This window comes from Volvox carteri (genome assembly GCF_000143455.1).
Source record: "Volvox carteri f. nagariensis unplaced genomic scaffold VOLCAscaffold_5, whole genome shotgun sequence".
Lineage (NCBI taxonomy): Eukaryota > Viridiplantae > Chlorophyta > Chlorophyceae > Chlamydomonadales > Volvocaceae > Volvox > Volvox carteri.
The window spans coordinates 1,447,798-1,463,345 of record NW_003307548.1 but is presented as its reverse complement, the minus strand read 5'-3'; the positions used below and the strand labels follow the sequence as shown (position 1 = coordinate 1,463,345).

Here is a 15,548-nt window from a genome sequence, read left to right as displayed (position 1 = left end):
TCAGTGCCATTCCGCAGTCTCTGCGAAGTCAACCCCCATGTGTTCGATGTCACCGGAACGATCTGATGCCGACAACCCTGTGGCCCCCAAGTCCATGCTGATGCCCTGCAACCGGCAGAAGGCGGTGTAAAAACGAATAGTGTTGTCCATTTGCTATCTGGTGACTTCACATGCAAGCATGCAACGTGGATTACATGGTCGTGTGGGAAATTTCTAGAAGGTTAATCAGTGCACACACCCAGCCTATGCAGGGCAGCACAACGATGAAGTCGCTTAGTGTCTGAGCCGTCTTCCGTAGGGAACGCATTTCCTGCATTTTGCACTGTGGCCGTGAAGCTGTTTCCGGCATTTCCTTTAGCATAAAACATGGTTTTATACTAACATGTATCTAGTCCAACTAAAAATTGCTTGCTTCGTGTCTTTTCCGCCGCCACTCAAAACACGCCCATGCATACCCCGGTATAGCATTGCGAATGGCACTATAGCATCGCAATCAGCCACATTCCACACCTTGCTGACGCTGAAGGCTGGCAACTTGTCATCACGCGCAGCACTGCCACCGCCTCCTCCGCCCCAGGCTCCGTCGTCCTGAAAGCAAAGCACGCAGAAGGAATCCGTAGTCCATTTGTGAAATTATATGAACACTGTCTGTAATCATGCTTCAAAGCTTAAACCATTAGGAAGGTAAAGCTCAAGACGAACACCAACTTTTCCTACATGGCTGCCAAAACGCTCGCACGCATTTACATCGCTACATTGGTTTCCTTCTAAAGCTACACCTATGCCCGGCCTGACCCGGAGGTCCCCGTTTCAAGAATCGTGTGGAACTGACGGCAGCACTCGACGGACACTGCAGGATCACGTAAGACAATTGTTGTTTCATAAGGAGTTCGTGCTCTGGCCTCCACAGCCCTCGCTAGGTTCACAGCGTACTTACCGTTCACTTGTGCATCCACTAGCCTGCCATCATCAGCTCGTAAACCCAACCCGTGGCCACAGTATGTATTCGGTGCTTATCAGGGCCCACTAACGGGCATCTTCCATCCCAAAATGTTGAAAACAACTCGTGCCGTGCCACAATATTATACAACACAGTAACATAGGAATCCAAACGCCTTAGCGACAGGCAGTCCACAGAAGGACAAGTTTCACCTTGTCGCACCAGCAACCCGGTACACAGTTTGGGCAAACATAAATCTGATGCACATGTTCTCCAGATACGGAACTGCTCGGCATCCCAAACTTACCATGCTTGCGCTCACGGACATCTCCGCGTCGTAAATATTGGACGGCGCGCCCGCAGGCCGCGGCCGAGCCTGGGTTCATGACACCCGGGGGGACACAAAATGCAGTCTGAACCCGGCAGCAAATATGGCCATGTCAAAAACGCATGCCTGCTGCGCCACTCGGGCATCGTACTGGCTTGTCGGTTCCTCCAAGAAAGCTGGTTACAGGCATACGGTTTTCATGCCGCTTTCCACAAGCCATTATGTGCAACAACATTTTTGGTTGGGGTAACCCACCTCAACCTCGATGCTGTTCGTTAGGGAGTCTCCAGATTGCAGCAGCCCAAGCCTGTGTGGACAAGCATAAGGTGAACAGGAAGCACCAGGACCACGAGCGAATAATTATGGGCGCAGAACCATTGACTGAAAGGAGTAGCTGTCAGCAGAGATAATGCGCGGTTACTCGAAACACGTCTCGGGTACCGTGTCACCTCAATAGGCCACGGCTTGGCTAGTGTGGACCCAGTGGAACATTTTGTTCCTGATCGTAATGCTGTGCTGCGAGACGCCGGCTCCCACCTGCGTAGCTCCTCCTTTTCTTTCTCAATGTCCACCATGGACTTCCGAACCGGAGCGCTGAGAGGTGCGAGGGATTTGGGGCCTGTAAGGTAGCCATGCGCATGAAAGCAAGGAATCAATCTCCATTTGGGCTGAACGATTGGGTCGACCAAGCCACAGCACCTCCGCAGGCGTACAATACACCGTCATGACTTACCACCCTGCACGGCTTCCAGAGGCCACTGACACGGGTGCCAATGCCGGCCCAAAATTAGGTACATCCTCCATCTCATTAAAAGAGCGGAAGGAAAATGCTTACATCGCGGCCTTTGTTCAGGTTCATTCGCGACCCTCCTAGCCTCTTCCCCCCGGAGTAGCCTCACCCCTGGTCCCCAACGGGTCATCCTTGCTGGAGGACAAGCTCGTTGATAAGGATGGGAGAGGCGCCAGTGGAGCTAGGGGCGACAGTTTACTGGCGCCGATGGGTCTGCAAAACAGAGTAAGGACAGGGCATTGGGGTTGGCTTAAGGGTAACAGCGCCAACGTTGAAAATGGTTGCTAGTGACTTCAACATCTGGCTGGCGTTAGACAGCGGACGCCATTGCTTATGTTGTTAATCGCAGTCCACAAATTTGTGCACCAACCGTAATGCTCTTACCGCAGGGGTTCTAGCTTTGCTATCTTCTGTGTGCCTTCGCTGATAGGAGACAGCATAGCCTGGCTTGACGAGAGAGATGCCCGCACATCGCCGCCTGGAAAGTCCGTACTATAGCTTAGGCCTCCACTGTTGCCTGCACCAAATAGTCAAGGACAGGACGAACTCATGGACTGACGTGATGGCGAGCGTGGGCAGCTCCAGGAGCTAGGGGATGGAGACGCCCGGTTGTGACCTGCTATCAGCCAGGCCAGCATTGGCCTCCTCTTTCCATACGAACACCATGTTTCACTCACCAGCGTCCAGCCCAGCAAGCTCTTGACTGACGCCAAAGCTCCTGCAAGAAAGGCATAGCACCAATATCAGCATTAGTCTAGGCACGCCAGCGTGTTAGCAATAGCTGCATGAACTACCACGCGTCAAATTGGCCACTAGCTCCATATGGTTCGCCGTGGCCTGGCCCACGGCAGCTTCACTGTATACGGGCATGCAAGGACACGACCGCGGCTGCAACGCAACCCATGTGCGCCATAATTAGGGCTTTTCGGGTCCACACAACAAGGGGCCAGCTCAGCTCGTGTGCCCTAATGGGAGAACGCTGTGGACTTCCTCCTTCCCCTGCTAAATAAATTCAAGCGGCATGTGGTTCATGACTATATCACATGAAAAGACCTATTCTATACAGGCCACATTTGCACGGCGTGTCATGCATAACTGCCAGCACCATGCAGAAATTATATGGAAGCGTGTTGGGCCCTGCACGTGGACGCCGTCGGTGCATATGTCATCAAAAAGGAAGGTCAACCTTCGCGGTCACACATTCCCTGTGCCATGCGAAACGCTATATGCACCTGACCACACAACTACACACGTTTGGACGTCTTAGCAAACCTGTCTCCGGCCATCAAGTCAGCGTCCAGCGCCGTGCGGCCTCGGCTGCTGCTGCCCAAGCCTATCCCAGGCCGCTCCTTCCCGCTGTCCACAACATCTGGCGACCCGGCGCAGGTAAGGGTGAGTGCAGCACAGTAAGGGTCAATGCTCCGGAACACGAGCAATACTGTGTCCTTATACGTGGGCCCGCATCTAAGGATAGGACACTTAAGAGTTCGTGGATTAGGCCCAGGATATCAAGACACCTGCACCCGTGGAGGAATCATTACAGAATCATTTCCACATGGCCGCTACAAAACAGAAGAAATAATGGTTCCGCACATAAAATAGGTCAAGGGGGACGTGGCTCTTCTGCCAACATATGCACAGGACACATGAGAACGCATAAGCATCCGCCAATGGTACGCGCACTGCGACCGCAACCCTGCGCACGGCATATGCTACTTGCCTTTGCTCGGGGGTCCAGATGTGGTCTTGCAACCCTGTGCCAGGGACATGGATGAACAGGTGGGTGAAAGAATTGATGTCGTCACGTATGTTCCATTTTAGGGTTTCAGCGTGGTGGCGTTTATGGGGACGCTTCCTTCACTTAAGCTCAGTCCTGTTACCGCGGCCGTCGCAATCCTCTCTGCTGTTCTGTGGCAACTGGATCCCCAAACCAAGTCACTGTCCTACTCCAGAGTTTCCGCCGAGTTCTAGGCACGCAACTCTTACGGCTTCCCAGTAATGTCCTGAGCAAGGAAGATTGCAGGTGACCAGGGCCCGTGAAACACTGTCTAGGAACGTCCCTTCTTGTCCGCCAACGTACCAGTGCCCTTGCAAGGTCATCGTCATCGTCTCCCGTCGCTAATGCATCCACGGTGTCCTCCACATCTTCAAAGTCATCTTCATACCCAGTATCTGCTCCCGATGGCTCCTGCTGTGGCTTGCCTGTAGCAGGCGGTGGCGCTGGGTCTGGTTGCTTCGGCATTGCCAAGCCCAGCTGCGGCAATGGTCCCAAAGCCGGCTTGCCGAGCGGCTCCAAGCGTGAAAGCGAGGCGGCGGGTGCGCTGGCTCTGGATGCTGTGGCTGGAGCCGCGCTGGACGATGGAGCTGGGGCCGGACTGGGTGTGGCTACAGACGCATGCACGGGGGGAGGTGCCCTCGAACTGCTGCTGTTATCCGCTGGCCGCGAGGACGACGAGGGACCAGTGGCCGGAGCAGACGAACCTATGGACGGTGTACAGCAGGTAAGGACGAACCATGTGTCATGATGCTAGCTAATTCGGGTGCGTTGCTCCAGGTATCACATCATACCTGACTTAAAGGCCTTCAACAGAGTTACAAGTAGCGGTTCATCCGGGGAGGATGGCTTTAGGCCCTGCGACGTTAAACGTGCAAGGGGCTTGGGGAGGATAAGTACCCCTGGATAGCACGGTGTTGCCCTACCAGAGTTTGAGCGACTTCGTGGCGGCTACCATCAGGCGCTTTGGGGCCTAGCTCTGGCTGGAAGACCTGAACCAACGGCAGCCCACCGGTTAACGACGAGGGTTACGGCCTAGGAGAGGAACTTACAAGCAATACCATTGCCGACCCACCCTTTTGGTAAATAAGAAGTTGCAAGTATCAAGGAGGTCCATTATTAGCTGGACGGCAAGTTGACCTGGAAACGGCGGAAAATCTCGTTCCAAAACTCAACTGAAACACGCTGCAAGGAATTCCTCCAAGCCATCTCCCAGCTCACCGTTAGCTTCTGAAAGTAATGAAGCCCTTGCTGGGACCACCGTCTTGGACGCAAGTCCTGCGAACGCAGCCGAAATGTGAAGCCGCCCCAGCTTTCCAGCGACTGAGGACGCAGCATACCTGACCCTGAGGAAGGGCCATCATACTCCTCCACAGCAAGGAAAACCTGAGCGCGTAGTTGCGCCTGCGAGCGAAATACTGCTGGTCAACGTTGAAAAATCGCTTCCCCCAACTCAAGAATGTTGTCCGTTATGCTTCCTGTCACCTTGACTTGTGCAAGAATGCCCTGTTTTTCGAGAGTTTCAACAACCGCCTTCTTCACTGCGTCCATCCTCGTTTTGAACAACTAAGGAAACGTACAATTTGCAGGGTGAAATAAGAAAACATGTAGATATTTGGTGTGATTGATGCATAACCGCAAACAGTAGCCGGTAGTCGTTCAGGACACCAGATAGATGTCGCCCGCTTGCACGACATCTTCCAGCTGCACTGCTGCAGTTCTTCGTCCATATACACTAGGAGGGATAAAAATCAACCATGACAGGATCATAAAAATTTGGGGATACAAGCGGTCTTCGCGCCCATGTTCATCCACATCTTCTGGCCGGTTGGCAAGAGGACCGTTTGAAGAGGGTGTCCAAGGTTACAAAGAGGACAAACGAGCAAAATGTCAGCTTTCGGAAAACGATGTCGCATCTCGCATGGATAAGATTTTGCAGTTATGACAGACCGTTACCAGAATAGCAGTATGACGAGATCGTGATTGTCGCCGGCAGTATCGAGGGAACCAGCTACCACAGCTACTCTTGGCAGTTCACAAAGGATGCCCAACACTTTGAACCAAAAGACGCGCAAGAAGCAATCGCACATGCACATGGTTCCAAATATGGACGACATACCAACTCAGCACACGACACTGCACATGCAAGTTCCATGCCTTACTTAAATTAACCATCTTGCACAGCCACGTCCATATAACCACAAAAGACTCCAAACGATCAATAAAACATCGCAACAGGAACGTCTAGCACGGGAAAAAATTATGACCCGCTGGCAGCACTCGCAGCCACAGCGCGCAGTTCCGCGGTATCAGAACCGCAGCGATTGCAGGGATACCAGCAGGGCAACATCCTACTATCTACACAGCATACCAGTGCAAGGCACCTTGGAGCCTCCCATTTTTGCTTGACTTCTTTCGATCCCCCGTGCTTCTTCCTTTGTTCATTATACAGCCACGAGAAATAACCAGTCAAGAGTTCGTGACACCCATCGCACAGTGCACACACACTCTTCGAACACTCCAGACACCAGGTGAACTTTCTTAGATTCCAGAGGGAACTTTTCAAAAGAGAAAGGACAAACCCCCGAGCTGGCGCCTGCTGTTTCTAGACTCTGCGAGGTCAGTGGCCATGCTCCATGACAGTGCCTTTAGGTCGGAAATGGCCGCCCGGCACCTGTTCTGCCTGGCAGCTGCCACAAGAGTCAACCGCGGGGGGGATGCAAGAGCAAGATGCAGTATACGAATCTACGGTACCTGTGCGACAAATCCACAACCACTTGGCAGCATGCGCAGACAGCCTGTTCGTACGTAGCTGGCCATTTCCATAGCCAGGTCAACGCAGTCGACCTTCCGTGTCGAGGCCCTAAATGACCCAAAAGAAAGCAGACAATCGACGCCTACAGCATACGCCGTGAGATATACCCAGCGCCACCCTCGGCCACGTTGCCACACCCTTCTTTCTCCTCGCAAAACAAGGCGACACGCTTTAAGATTGACATCGTTATGTTGTGCCCACCTCTACGAACCTGTACAAAGTTGTCGTTGTAAAACACGGTCAAGTCGTGTACTTCCATGTGCTGATCAAGGCATATCTCCATTGCGAGGCCACTCCGCGACTCAACTTTAATTTATTCGATCACACAAGCAACAAACAAGAAAAGCAGCTCGGAATCATACTCACGTACTTCATACGGCGTATCGAGAGCGCACCCGCATCATAACAGCCCCGCACGATGCTGCGTACGGTTTTAAAGGTAAAACCGTGAAGGTTCTCGAGCCCATCTGAGCTTGAACCATACATTCGAAATAATCGCTTTAAATGCCATCGCCTGCGTCCGATGTTGCAATCGCTCGTTTTCGGTGCCATTCTGGTGGCAATTACCATCCCAGTCCCCGCCAACCGGAAAGCAGTGAATGCTACATAGCACAACATGCTCAGAACAAGACAATAGACAAGCCCGGTAAGGACAAGGACGGTGAAACAAGCAACGGTCGCTAAGCCACCATTGCGTTGTAAGTGTCGAAGACAGGAGCCTAGTGCGAACCCATATAGGAACGCGAAATGTGCCTTGGATCGACCTCGACGGGCACTGTGCCGTGCCCTGTAAGTACTACGGCCACCATACCGAAGAGCGCTGACTATGCCACACTGGGGCAACGCTAAGACATGGTATGGCCGCGGTCTGTGCCAGAAGCGCAGCCCGCGCCTCTAGGTCGCATGGAACATGGCACGCCCGCTGACGCAGCTCGTGGTACTTACCTCATCGGGGCACATGTCCATGTAAATGAAGTCGCCACCTAAACGCCCGGGGTCTTTATTGCGACGCAGGCTGTGGCATCGGAGACGCCATTGAAGCTTTTCCTGGGAGGTGGGTGACACATTCCCTTCCCGGCAACCCTGAACCTGACCCTCCCACTCCAGCTCCTGCTGCTGCCGACAGCCGACGTATGTGGCGTTCCAGCTTCTCCAGAGCGCCCACGACTGACTTGAACGACGGCCGAGCCACAGGATCCGTCTGTAGGCAGAGCTCCCCAAGCTGCTGCAGAGGCCTGAATACGCCCGGCGGCCACCGCAATGTCATCTTACCCTCAGAAACGCCCAAGGCTATGGCGACAGGATGTGCGCCCTCGAACGGCGCGGAGCCTGAGGGCGACGCAGTCGGTGTGCATCCGAGGACACGCGAGCCGCACGAGCACATGCAGAAAAGTAGTTTTGAGGGCAGGGCAACGCCGACAGATGCGCGCAACCATGAGGGTGAGGAAGGTTCAACAAGGCTGAGATAAACGGTGGCGGACAAACCAGGCGAGGTAGACCCTGCTATGCTATGCAGGAACCTAAACGGCACGATGGAAAATCCTTACGTATATCCCCCGCCCTTTTTTGAATGCACCTGTCCCGCACGCCATTTGCCAGAGCAATACCCCGAAGGAGTATACGTCTGATGCCTTCATGATGCGACCACGGAACACTTCCGGCGCCTGCGATGGAAAACGGTTGCACAGGAACAGCGTCTCAGCTCGCAGCAGTGCTGTGCTCAACGCCATGTGCGTGCAATAGTCGAGCGACTCACGGTTTGGGCAGCGACCGAAGGACGAGGCTTGCAGAAACACCTCGCTGACGTCGGTTATGCTACGTTGATAGGTAATTCACAAACGCATGGGTGCTGACCTGTCCATCCCACGCACCAGTGAAGACCTGCTATGGCCATTCCTACACCGTCAAAAGCACCTCTAGCAGCAATCGTTGCCCCTGGCAAGCCTCCAGGGCCGCATTAAGACCTGTTTGTCGACGCGGCAAGCGCCGTCCCAACAAACTCCAACGGGACCCACTGCACGGATATGCGGTGCCACGCACCATATATGCGATGGAGCCAATTTGACCGTCATCAATTGCCATCTCGTCCGCCGACCCCACGGGATGTGCTATCCCCAGGTCGCTCACCTGAACTCATGAATAAAGGGCAACACGAACAAGCCAGTATCAAGCGACTCGCCGATGCCATGCCGATTGAGGGCTGGTAATGTGGGCAACAGGCTAACACCACCCACATCATTACCCCAGTCTGTCCTTGAGGCGTTAAAATCAGCGAGGGCTGCCAATCAGTCGTCGTCGCACGAAGGGCCCAGTACTAGCTACACAAATTATCACCCGTCATCCCACATGCGAACGGCTACAGCAGGCCCAGGGCTTGCCCCAATGCTGCCCAAGTTCTCGATTCACGAGCTGGAATAGTCACAGGATTTCTATATCTGGACAGCAGATCGAAAATTAACGGGTTGAGAAGGATTTTGTGAACCCGCCGTGTCATTGTGCCATGGCATGAACATCGCTGGCCAAGGTAAGAGAAACAAAAAAGGAGTTGACACGGTCACAGGGTGCGAAGTATCCCATACCTTGGCGACAAACTTGCGCTTGTCGTGGTTCGATCCCTGCAAGGGCAACGTAATCACACGAGGGTTAAAAGGCCTGACTCCACGAATCATAGCACGACAAGGGGCATTGACGTTGCAGTGAACTTGGAAAACTGTGATTACCAAGTGACCACCCAAGCGCACACTTGTGCAAGGCAAGCTGCCGCTCCCTGATAGTTTTAATACTAAAGAGCTTAACACACATCCTTTCTGTGCCCTTTCCGCGAGCCACGAGCCTTCTCCCAGCGCAACAGCCACAGATTGATTAGAAGCAGCACAGGAGGACACCGCATAGGGATGAACGCCGGCCCACTCGCCCGCTACAACACATCTCACCTTAAGGAGCACGTTGCCAGGTTTCAGATCGCCATGCACAAGCCCCGACAGGTGCAGGTGCTTCATGCCGTGTGCGATTTCCAGCGCCGTGCGCACCGTGGATCTCAACCACATACGGGGGCTCCAAGAAGTGGTGTCCCGGTGGAACGGACCCTAAATTGCCGAGCGGGAGAAGATCCAGGGAGGAATGACGGCTGTTAATGAGGAAAGCGGTCCAGACGTCGGGCCGAAAGCGGAGTGCGTGATCGAGGCACCGCTCGCAGTCACTCCACACGCAAGGAAGGCGTTGCGTCGATATGTCAAACATTCGGGGAGTAACGCAGCTCAGGGTGTAACACAAACGCACACATGTAGCGTAGCTTTTGGCGAGATAATCACTTTGGCTTCATGCAGATATAGGGTACACATAAACTCCCAAGAAGGGCATGGTGCGTGAAAAGGATATGGCCACCACGGAAGGCGTTGCAAGGCGAAGTTGCCGTGGCGGCCATGCCACGCCTCCATGTGCTGGGTACGCATGTACCCCCATTATGACGCATCCGACATCAGGCTGTCAGACCCACTGTCACATCATTTACTTAGGCAGGTTAGTAGGCAGTCACCGGAGCGCTGGACGGTCGCAGTTTGTGAGGGCACGGACGGCCACCTGAGGCTGCGCATGTCTTTCGGGGGCTGCCAGCGCTCACCTCCTTGAGGGCCGCGAGCAGGCTACCGCCGTCGCAGTACTCCTGCGAAGCGGGCCAAGGTTACAATTCTTCATTTCAGTCAAGGTTAGATCGCAGCCGGAGCACGAGCAGCTTAAGAACACGCCTTTCGCTAACATGCAGCAGCCCCTGCAGGGACGTGCAACGGACCCAAGCTATGTAAGAAGCTGCCATGACGCCAGCCGACAATCGTCTGCACAGCGATATGCTCGTCCCTACGCCAAGGGCGACACCTGACCTTACGTGCGCTAACCGGAGGTGCCCGCAAATCTCAGGCCCCCTGCAGGGTCCCCATCCCCGAATCTTCACGTACCATGATTACCATGGTGAGGAACTGTCCCTCCCGCGCCCCTAATTGGAGCAGCACCTCGTGAATCGAGTACTTGGTGCGACCCTGCACGCCAGCGGAAACAGTTGGTGGCATTTCAGCTTCTCACGCGCCGTCATGCTGTCAGCTTTGTGATAGGGCTTGTTGGCCCCACCGACGTGTCTCTGCACGTCGCCACAGCGCAGGCTTGTGCTGCTGGCTATCTGAAGGTTAGTCGCGCAGAACCTTAGTTGTCCTGCCAAATACGCGTGCAACCCATCATGCATCGTTTGGATCAAGGTCCTTAGCACCATGCAATCTTGTTCTTCACCCCGCGCGTGTAACAAAAAGCAGCTCACTCAGCTCGCGTTGTAGTGTGTTGGGAAAACTGCAATCTTGCCGCAGAGCACCGCAGTAAGTCAACTTATTTGCCACACGTTTTTTCCAAACCCTCACATCCCAGTACACATCTGCGCACGGGTCACATAAGGTCGCCTGCACCTAGTACACACCCAGTAATCACCAAGACCTGGAATCGCGTTCCCTTCTTTAGAATTGCCGTCGCTAGGAGCATTTCCACTACCGAAAGCGCTCCCTTACGGCCACTCGACTACATACGCCTCCTAGCTAAAAGAGCAGGTGCCCCTTCGGCGCATATGGAGACCAACGAGCACCTCCTGCTTCCAAGGGAGGCCGTGAAAGGTGAGCGCGTCCGCACGTCCAGAGGCGCCGCATTCGTGGCCACAGATTGGAGCAATGGCCGGCGGAAGACCGAAACAGAAGCACAATGCTACCTACCAGGTGGGCCCGCACAAACGACGAGTCGAAGCTGTCCGCCCCTCCGCCGATTGCCCCGCCGAGTGCTACGCGTTTTCCCGCCGTGGTCGCCGACGCCGCCTCAGCAGCCCCATCGCCAGCAGCACCAGCTCCATCCGGCTGCTGAGCCTCCACTTCTGTTGTTGTGGTCTCCGCTGTCGATTCCCCTTCTGACAATAAATGTCCCGCAGTGGAGACGCCTCCGCCGCAGGCATGGCCCTCTGCCCGGTTGCCGCCCTCACCGCTGTTCGCCCCGGCTTGGTCGCCCTCCGCCGGACCTTCCGACATAACACCCGAGGTAGGGACCGAGCCCGGCATTTTCGTACCCATACTGGGGAGCACAGCCTGCAGGAGATGCAGATGTGAGCCGCTCACGCTGCTCTTGGCGTCACCGGCATGGCAAGAAGAGTTGGCGCCGGCGGTAGTGGCAGCTGGAGCGTCCGCCTGGGGGATAAGGAAGGCGGTTGCAATACGAGATAAGAGGAGTGGGCAGGGAGGCAGGGTCTGTGTCATGCTGTCAATAGGCGGTTTGCGCTATGGGCAAAGACAAGGTCAGCCGTGGCTCCCGCACGGTGCCCTGCTGCGCACTGCACGCTATTCGAGGTCGACCTGCAGTACGGCGCCGGTCTGTCGGGCAACAATATTCATGCGGCAGAATGACACCGGTGTTAGCGGCTTTCCCCGCATGTCCGCCGATGGACCGCGGTAGTGTTGCCGGTTCACCGCTGCAGGCCAGATCGCTGCATGAAGTTGCGGGAGTGACCTTCAACTGCCTTACACTGCATGAGCGGCTTTCGCTTCACTTCGCCCAAACCCAGCAGTACCGTCCGAATAGTACGGCGACCCATCCTATTCGGCACACATGGTGTTCCTCATGCGCTCGTTTCCGATGTCATCTTAGCTGTAGAAATCCCTCGTTTTAGTCCATTCGTTTTTGGCTGTACATCGTATGTTCAGTTCCCACCACGCCAGCCATCGCTGTCGCCCCTCGACGCACTCCACCGCACCTGCCCGGCTGGCAAAGGTCCCGCGGTGGACGCCGGTGCGGCATCAGCGACCCGCGTCCCTGCCGTTATCGACGGCGATGACATCGCGCCGTCACTCTCGCACCCCGTGACCTGCTGCAATGAGCTGGACCGCGGGACACTATCATGAGGAGTTCCGCCGCGGGCGCTTGTCGTCACGGACGTGGACCCTGACCCAGTCAACGATTGTTGAGTTTCGAAGATGGTTGGCAGGGAGATGGCCCCCATTGCGCCGTGTGCCTCCGAGCCGCCGCCGTTCATGGCAGTTTGAAGCTCGGTGCGAATCCAGGAGCCGCTCGTGAGCCCGGCAAGGAGGTCATGGGAGATGCTAGCCTCCGAGACGGACATACCGCCGGGAAGCATGTCACCCGGCATGCCACCCTGCAGCCAGACGAAAGCACGTCCAGCCGGAGATGACCTCTCAGCGTCGAATATATGGGAGGAGCGACTCAAGGCTGATGAAGACCGTAGCTACATGTAGCTCAGCGCTAGCTCTCGCTAGCTGTGGTAAAATTACGAAGCATTCATAATCCGCAATACCCTGCGATTTGTGGCCTGGAGTGCGTGTGCGCTTGCGCAATGAACCTCAAGCACACTGGCATGCAACCAGTCAAATGCCACGACCTCGTTTGTTGTGCGGTACTTTACCTATAGCTTATAGCAGGCAGCTAAAAGCCCTTGTGGCTCGTATGTGCAGGTTCATAGGTACAAATTCCACGCAATCCCGACCATGCGGTGCACGCATACATAACCTGTGCGCGCAACAAGCAGGGAGGATTGGGGGCCACTTAGCTTTCCCCAACCGCCTCCTGCTCCAACGCTTACCATTACCCTGGACTCACCTTCGGCTTAAACATCGCCTCATTCAGCTGCGTCACACTCGTTGCGTACGTCTGAACCACGTGCGGGTGGCTCGCTAGGCGACTAAGCAGCGCCTCCCGCTGGCTTCGAGTGAGCTGGTCGTCGTTGCTGGGGATGGACAAAAGTTACAGCGGTGGCAAAGATCGGAAGGGGGTAGTTAAGGAAGGGCCCAAGGCAAACAGCGGCCATCGGGGACAACAACGCAAGGTAGACCACGCGCGGAACGTTATTAACCACACCGGCCTGACAGCTGGGGGCCAACCACCACACTGCAGGCGGAGGCGAAACGGGAAAGGACTTGACCTACCCGGCCCCCAATCTGTTTAAATACGGGCTTGCGCCAGGTTTTAGATGTTGTAAGGGTCCAGCATTAAGGAGAACAATGGAAGAGTTTGCTGCGTGTTGGGGCCTCACCCTCGCTTCCCTTAAGGCAGCGGCATGCAGGGTAGGTACCAACACCGGTGCACCAGGTACGCGGGCTGTATGCGAGATATGTAACAACAACTGCTAACAACGCAGCTGCATTCCCGACTGAAGAGTATACCTCCTGTGCCATTGGATCATGAGGACGCCCCATAAGGTCGTTAGGAAACTGGAACTGCGATTGGGGTCCAGGGCACCAACGGCACCTCAAGTAACCTTTTCCGCACTTTAGCCTACTCAGGCAAGCGAAGCCCAAAGCCCTCCCGTTTCCGAGAATGCCCCCCAAGCCATCTTCCTACATACCTGCTAACAATGAATTTAATGGCAACTGTGACACCTCTCCACCGCCCAATGTACACGCAGCCGCCGCCGCCGCTGCCTATCAGCGCCATCTGCTGCATTTCGCTCAACGTCGCCTCCACTCCTAGGCCGTACGTGGGCTTCGTGGGGTTACCGCTGCAGGCTCCGTTGGCCCCGGATGCGAACGCAGGAACGGCGGAGCTGAGGTTGCCGGATGCACAGCTGGCGGAACTCACAGCCATGCAATCGTTTGCGGAGATGCTCCGTGCAGTCCTTGTAGAGTTCATGGCTCCAGCAATGATATCGCCTAGAGCGGCACTCGTGCCAACAGGTGCGAGCTGTACCTGGGCGTCGAACGCTCCCGAGCCACCGCAGTTGTCCACCCCAAAGACGTTGCCGTTCCCAGCGAGCGGCGAAGCGACAGAGCCCTCCCTGCCATCCATCCGCGGGTTGTGAGGTTGCGGCAACTGATTGGGCGCTAAGACCTGATTACCGTCGGGACCCGTGCCACTGCCTGTCGTTGCCAACCCGGGTGGTGGGGCTGGCAACATTCCTCCCATGCCCATCCGGTTCCGCAGGATCGTCTCGCGGTTAAGTTGCATGAGTACGTTCCCGGCAGGCTGTGGGCATAGGTTGGCGCCGACAAAGGTGGGTGGGCAGAGGGAAAGGGTTGGGATGTGTCAAGGCCAGGGGCCGAACCCCCCAAAGTCTCCGAGCACGTTCCGGCAGGTGACAGTTACGGAGCTGCGAGATTTGGAGCGCAAAAAACCAATCTCACCGTCGTAGACGCCGAAGTCATCTGTGCGTCCGCCGGTAAGGCGGGTAGGCCTGGTTCCAAAGTCGGCTGCAACTCCACAGCCTCCGGATATACTGCAGATTCATTTGTAGGATGCTATGGTCTTCCAGAAAGCAAACACGCTGACGGGGAAGGAGCAGAAAGCGCTCACCGCTCATATGGCTGTCTTGTGGGCCAAAGGCAATTTTCGGCCTGCTAGTATGAAGAGGGAAAGGCGACTGCTCATTTGACGTTGACACGCCTTCCGAAGGCAGCTGGCGAGCGGGGCTGACAGGGGCAATTGGCTGTGACGGTTGTTGACGGCTGCTGCTTGCAGCTAAAGGGAAATCGGACATAGTCGGAAAGTCCTTTGTTTCATCTGATAATGTTGCGATGTTCGATATAGGTTTGTCTGAAGGCTGGCTATGATCGGGACCCGGCACGACCATCGCGGAGGTCGCGTCGTTGGATGTTTGATCAGCTTTGTTAAGAGAATGTCCATTTCCTGTGGAAAGACAGCTGCCCATAGCGGCTGTATGTTAGTGCCAGTCGACTTCAGCCAGCCCCGCTGCCTGGCATCAACTTGTAACCAAAGGGGTCACATGAAGGATGTTATTTTAAGACTAGCTATTTAATTGGAAAACCCGCTGGCAACCTAGTGCCCAAGCCGCCCAAGTATGTCAACGGAAACGGCATAAAGTTTGTATAATAAGTGTTCGAATTCCTCACCATTTGCCGTCCTCGAATCACCGGCAAA

General features: G+C 55.3%; 1 protein-coding gene across 1 annotated transcript; it reads right to left on the bottom strand.

Moving 5' to 3' along the window:
- VOLCADRAFT_120439 (uncharacterized protein) lies at positions 1–14,815 on the bottom strand (the record flags this gene model as incomplete). The annotated part of the gene is made up of 26 exons (XM_002947073.1): positions 1–105; positions 511–588; positions 1,248–1,316; positions 1,524–1,575; positions 1,806–1,887; positions 2,168–2,271; positions 2,443–2,575; positions 2,736–2,776; positions 3,775–3,812; positions 4,139–4,539; positions 4,627–4,690; positions 4,759–4,824; positions 5,054–5,218; positions 7,593–7,662; positions 7,742–7,976; positions 8,224–8,311; positions 8,688–8,774; positions 9,227–9,262; positions 9,581–9,733; positions 10,267–10,308; positions 10,598–10,678; positions 11,390–11,851; positions 12,415–12,813; positions 13,275–13,401; positions 14,020–14,636; positions 14,795–14,815. The coding sequence occupies 26 exons, from the start codon at positions 14,813–14,815 to the stop codon at positions 1–3; spliced, it is 3,816 nt and encodes a 1,271-aa protein (XP_002947119.1).
- Positions 14,816–15,548: the final 733 nt, after the last annotated feature.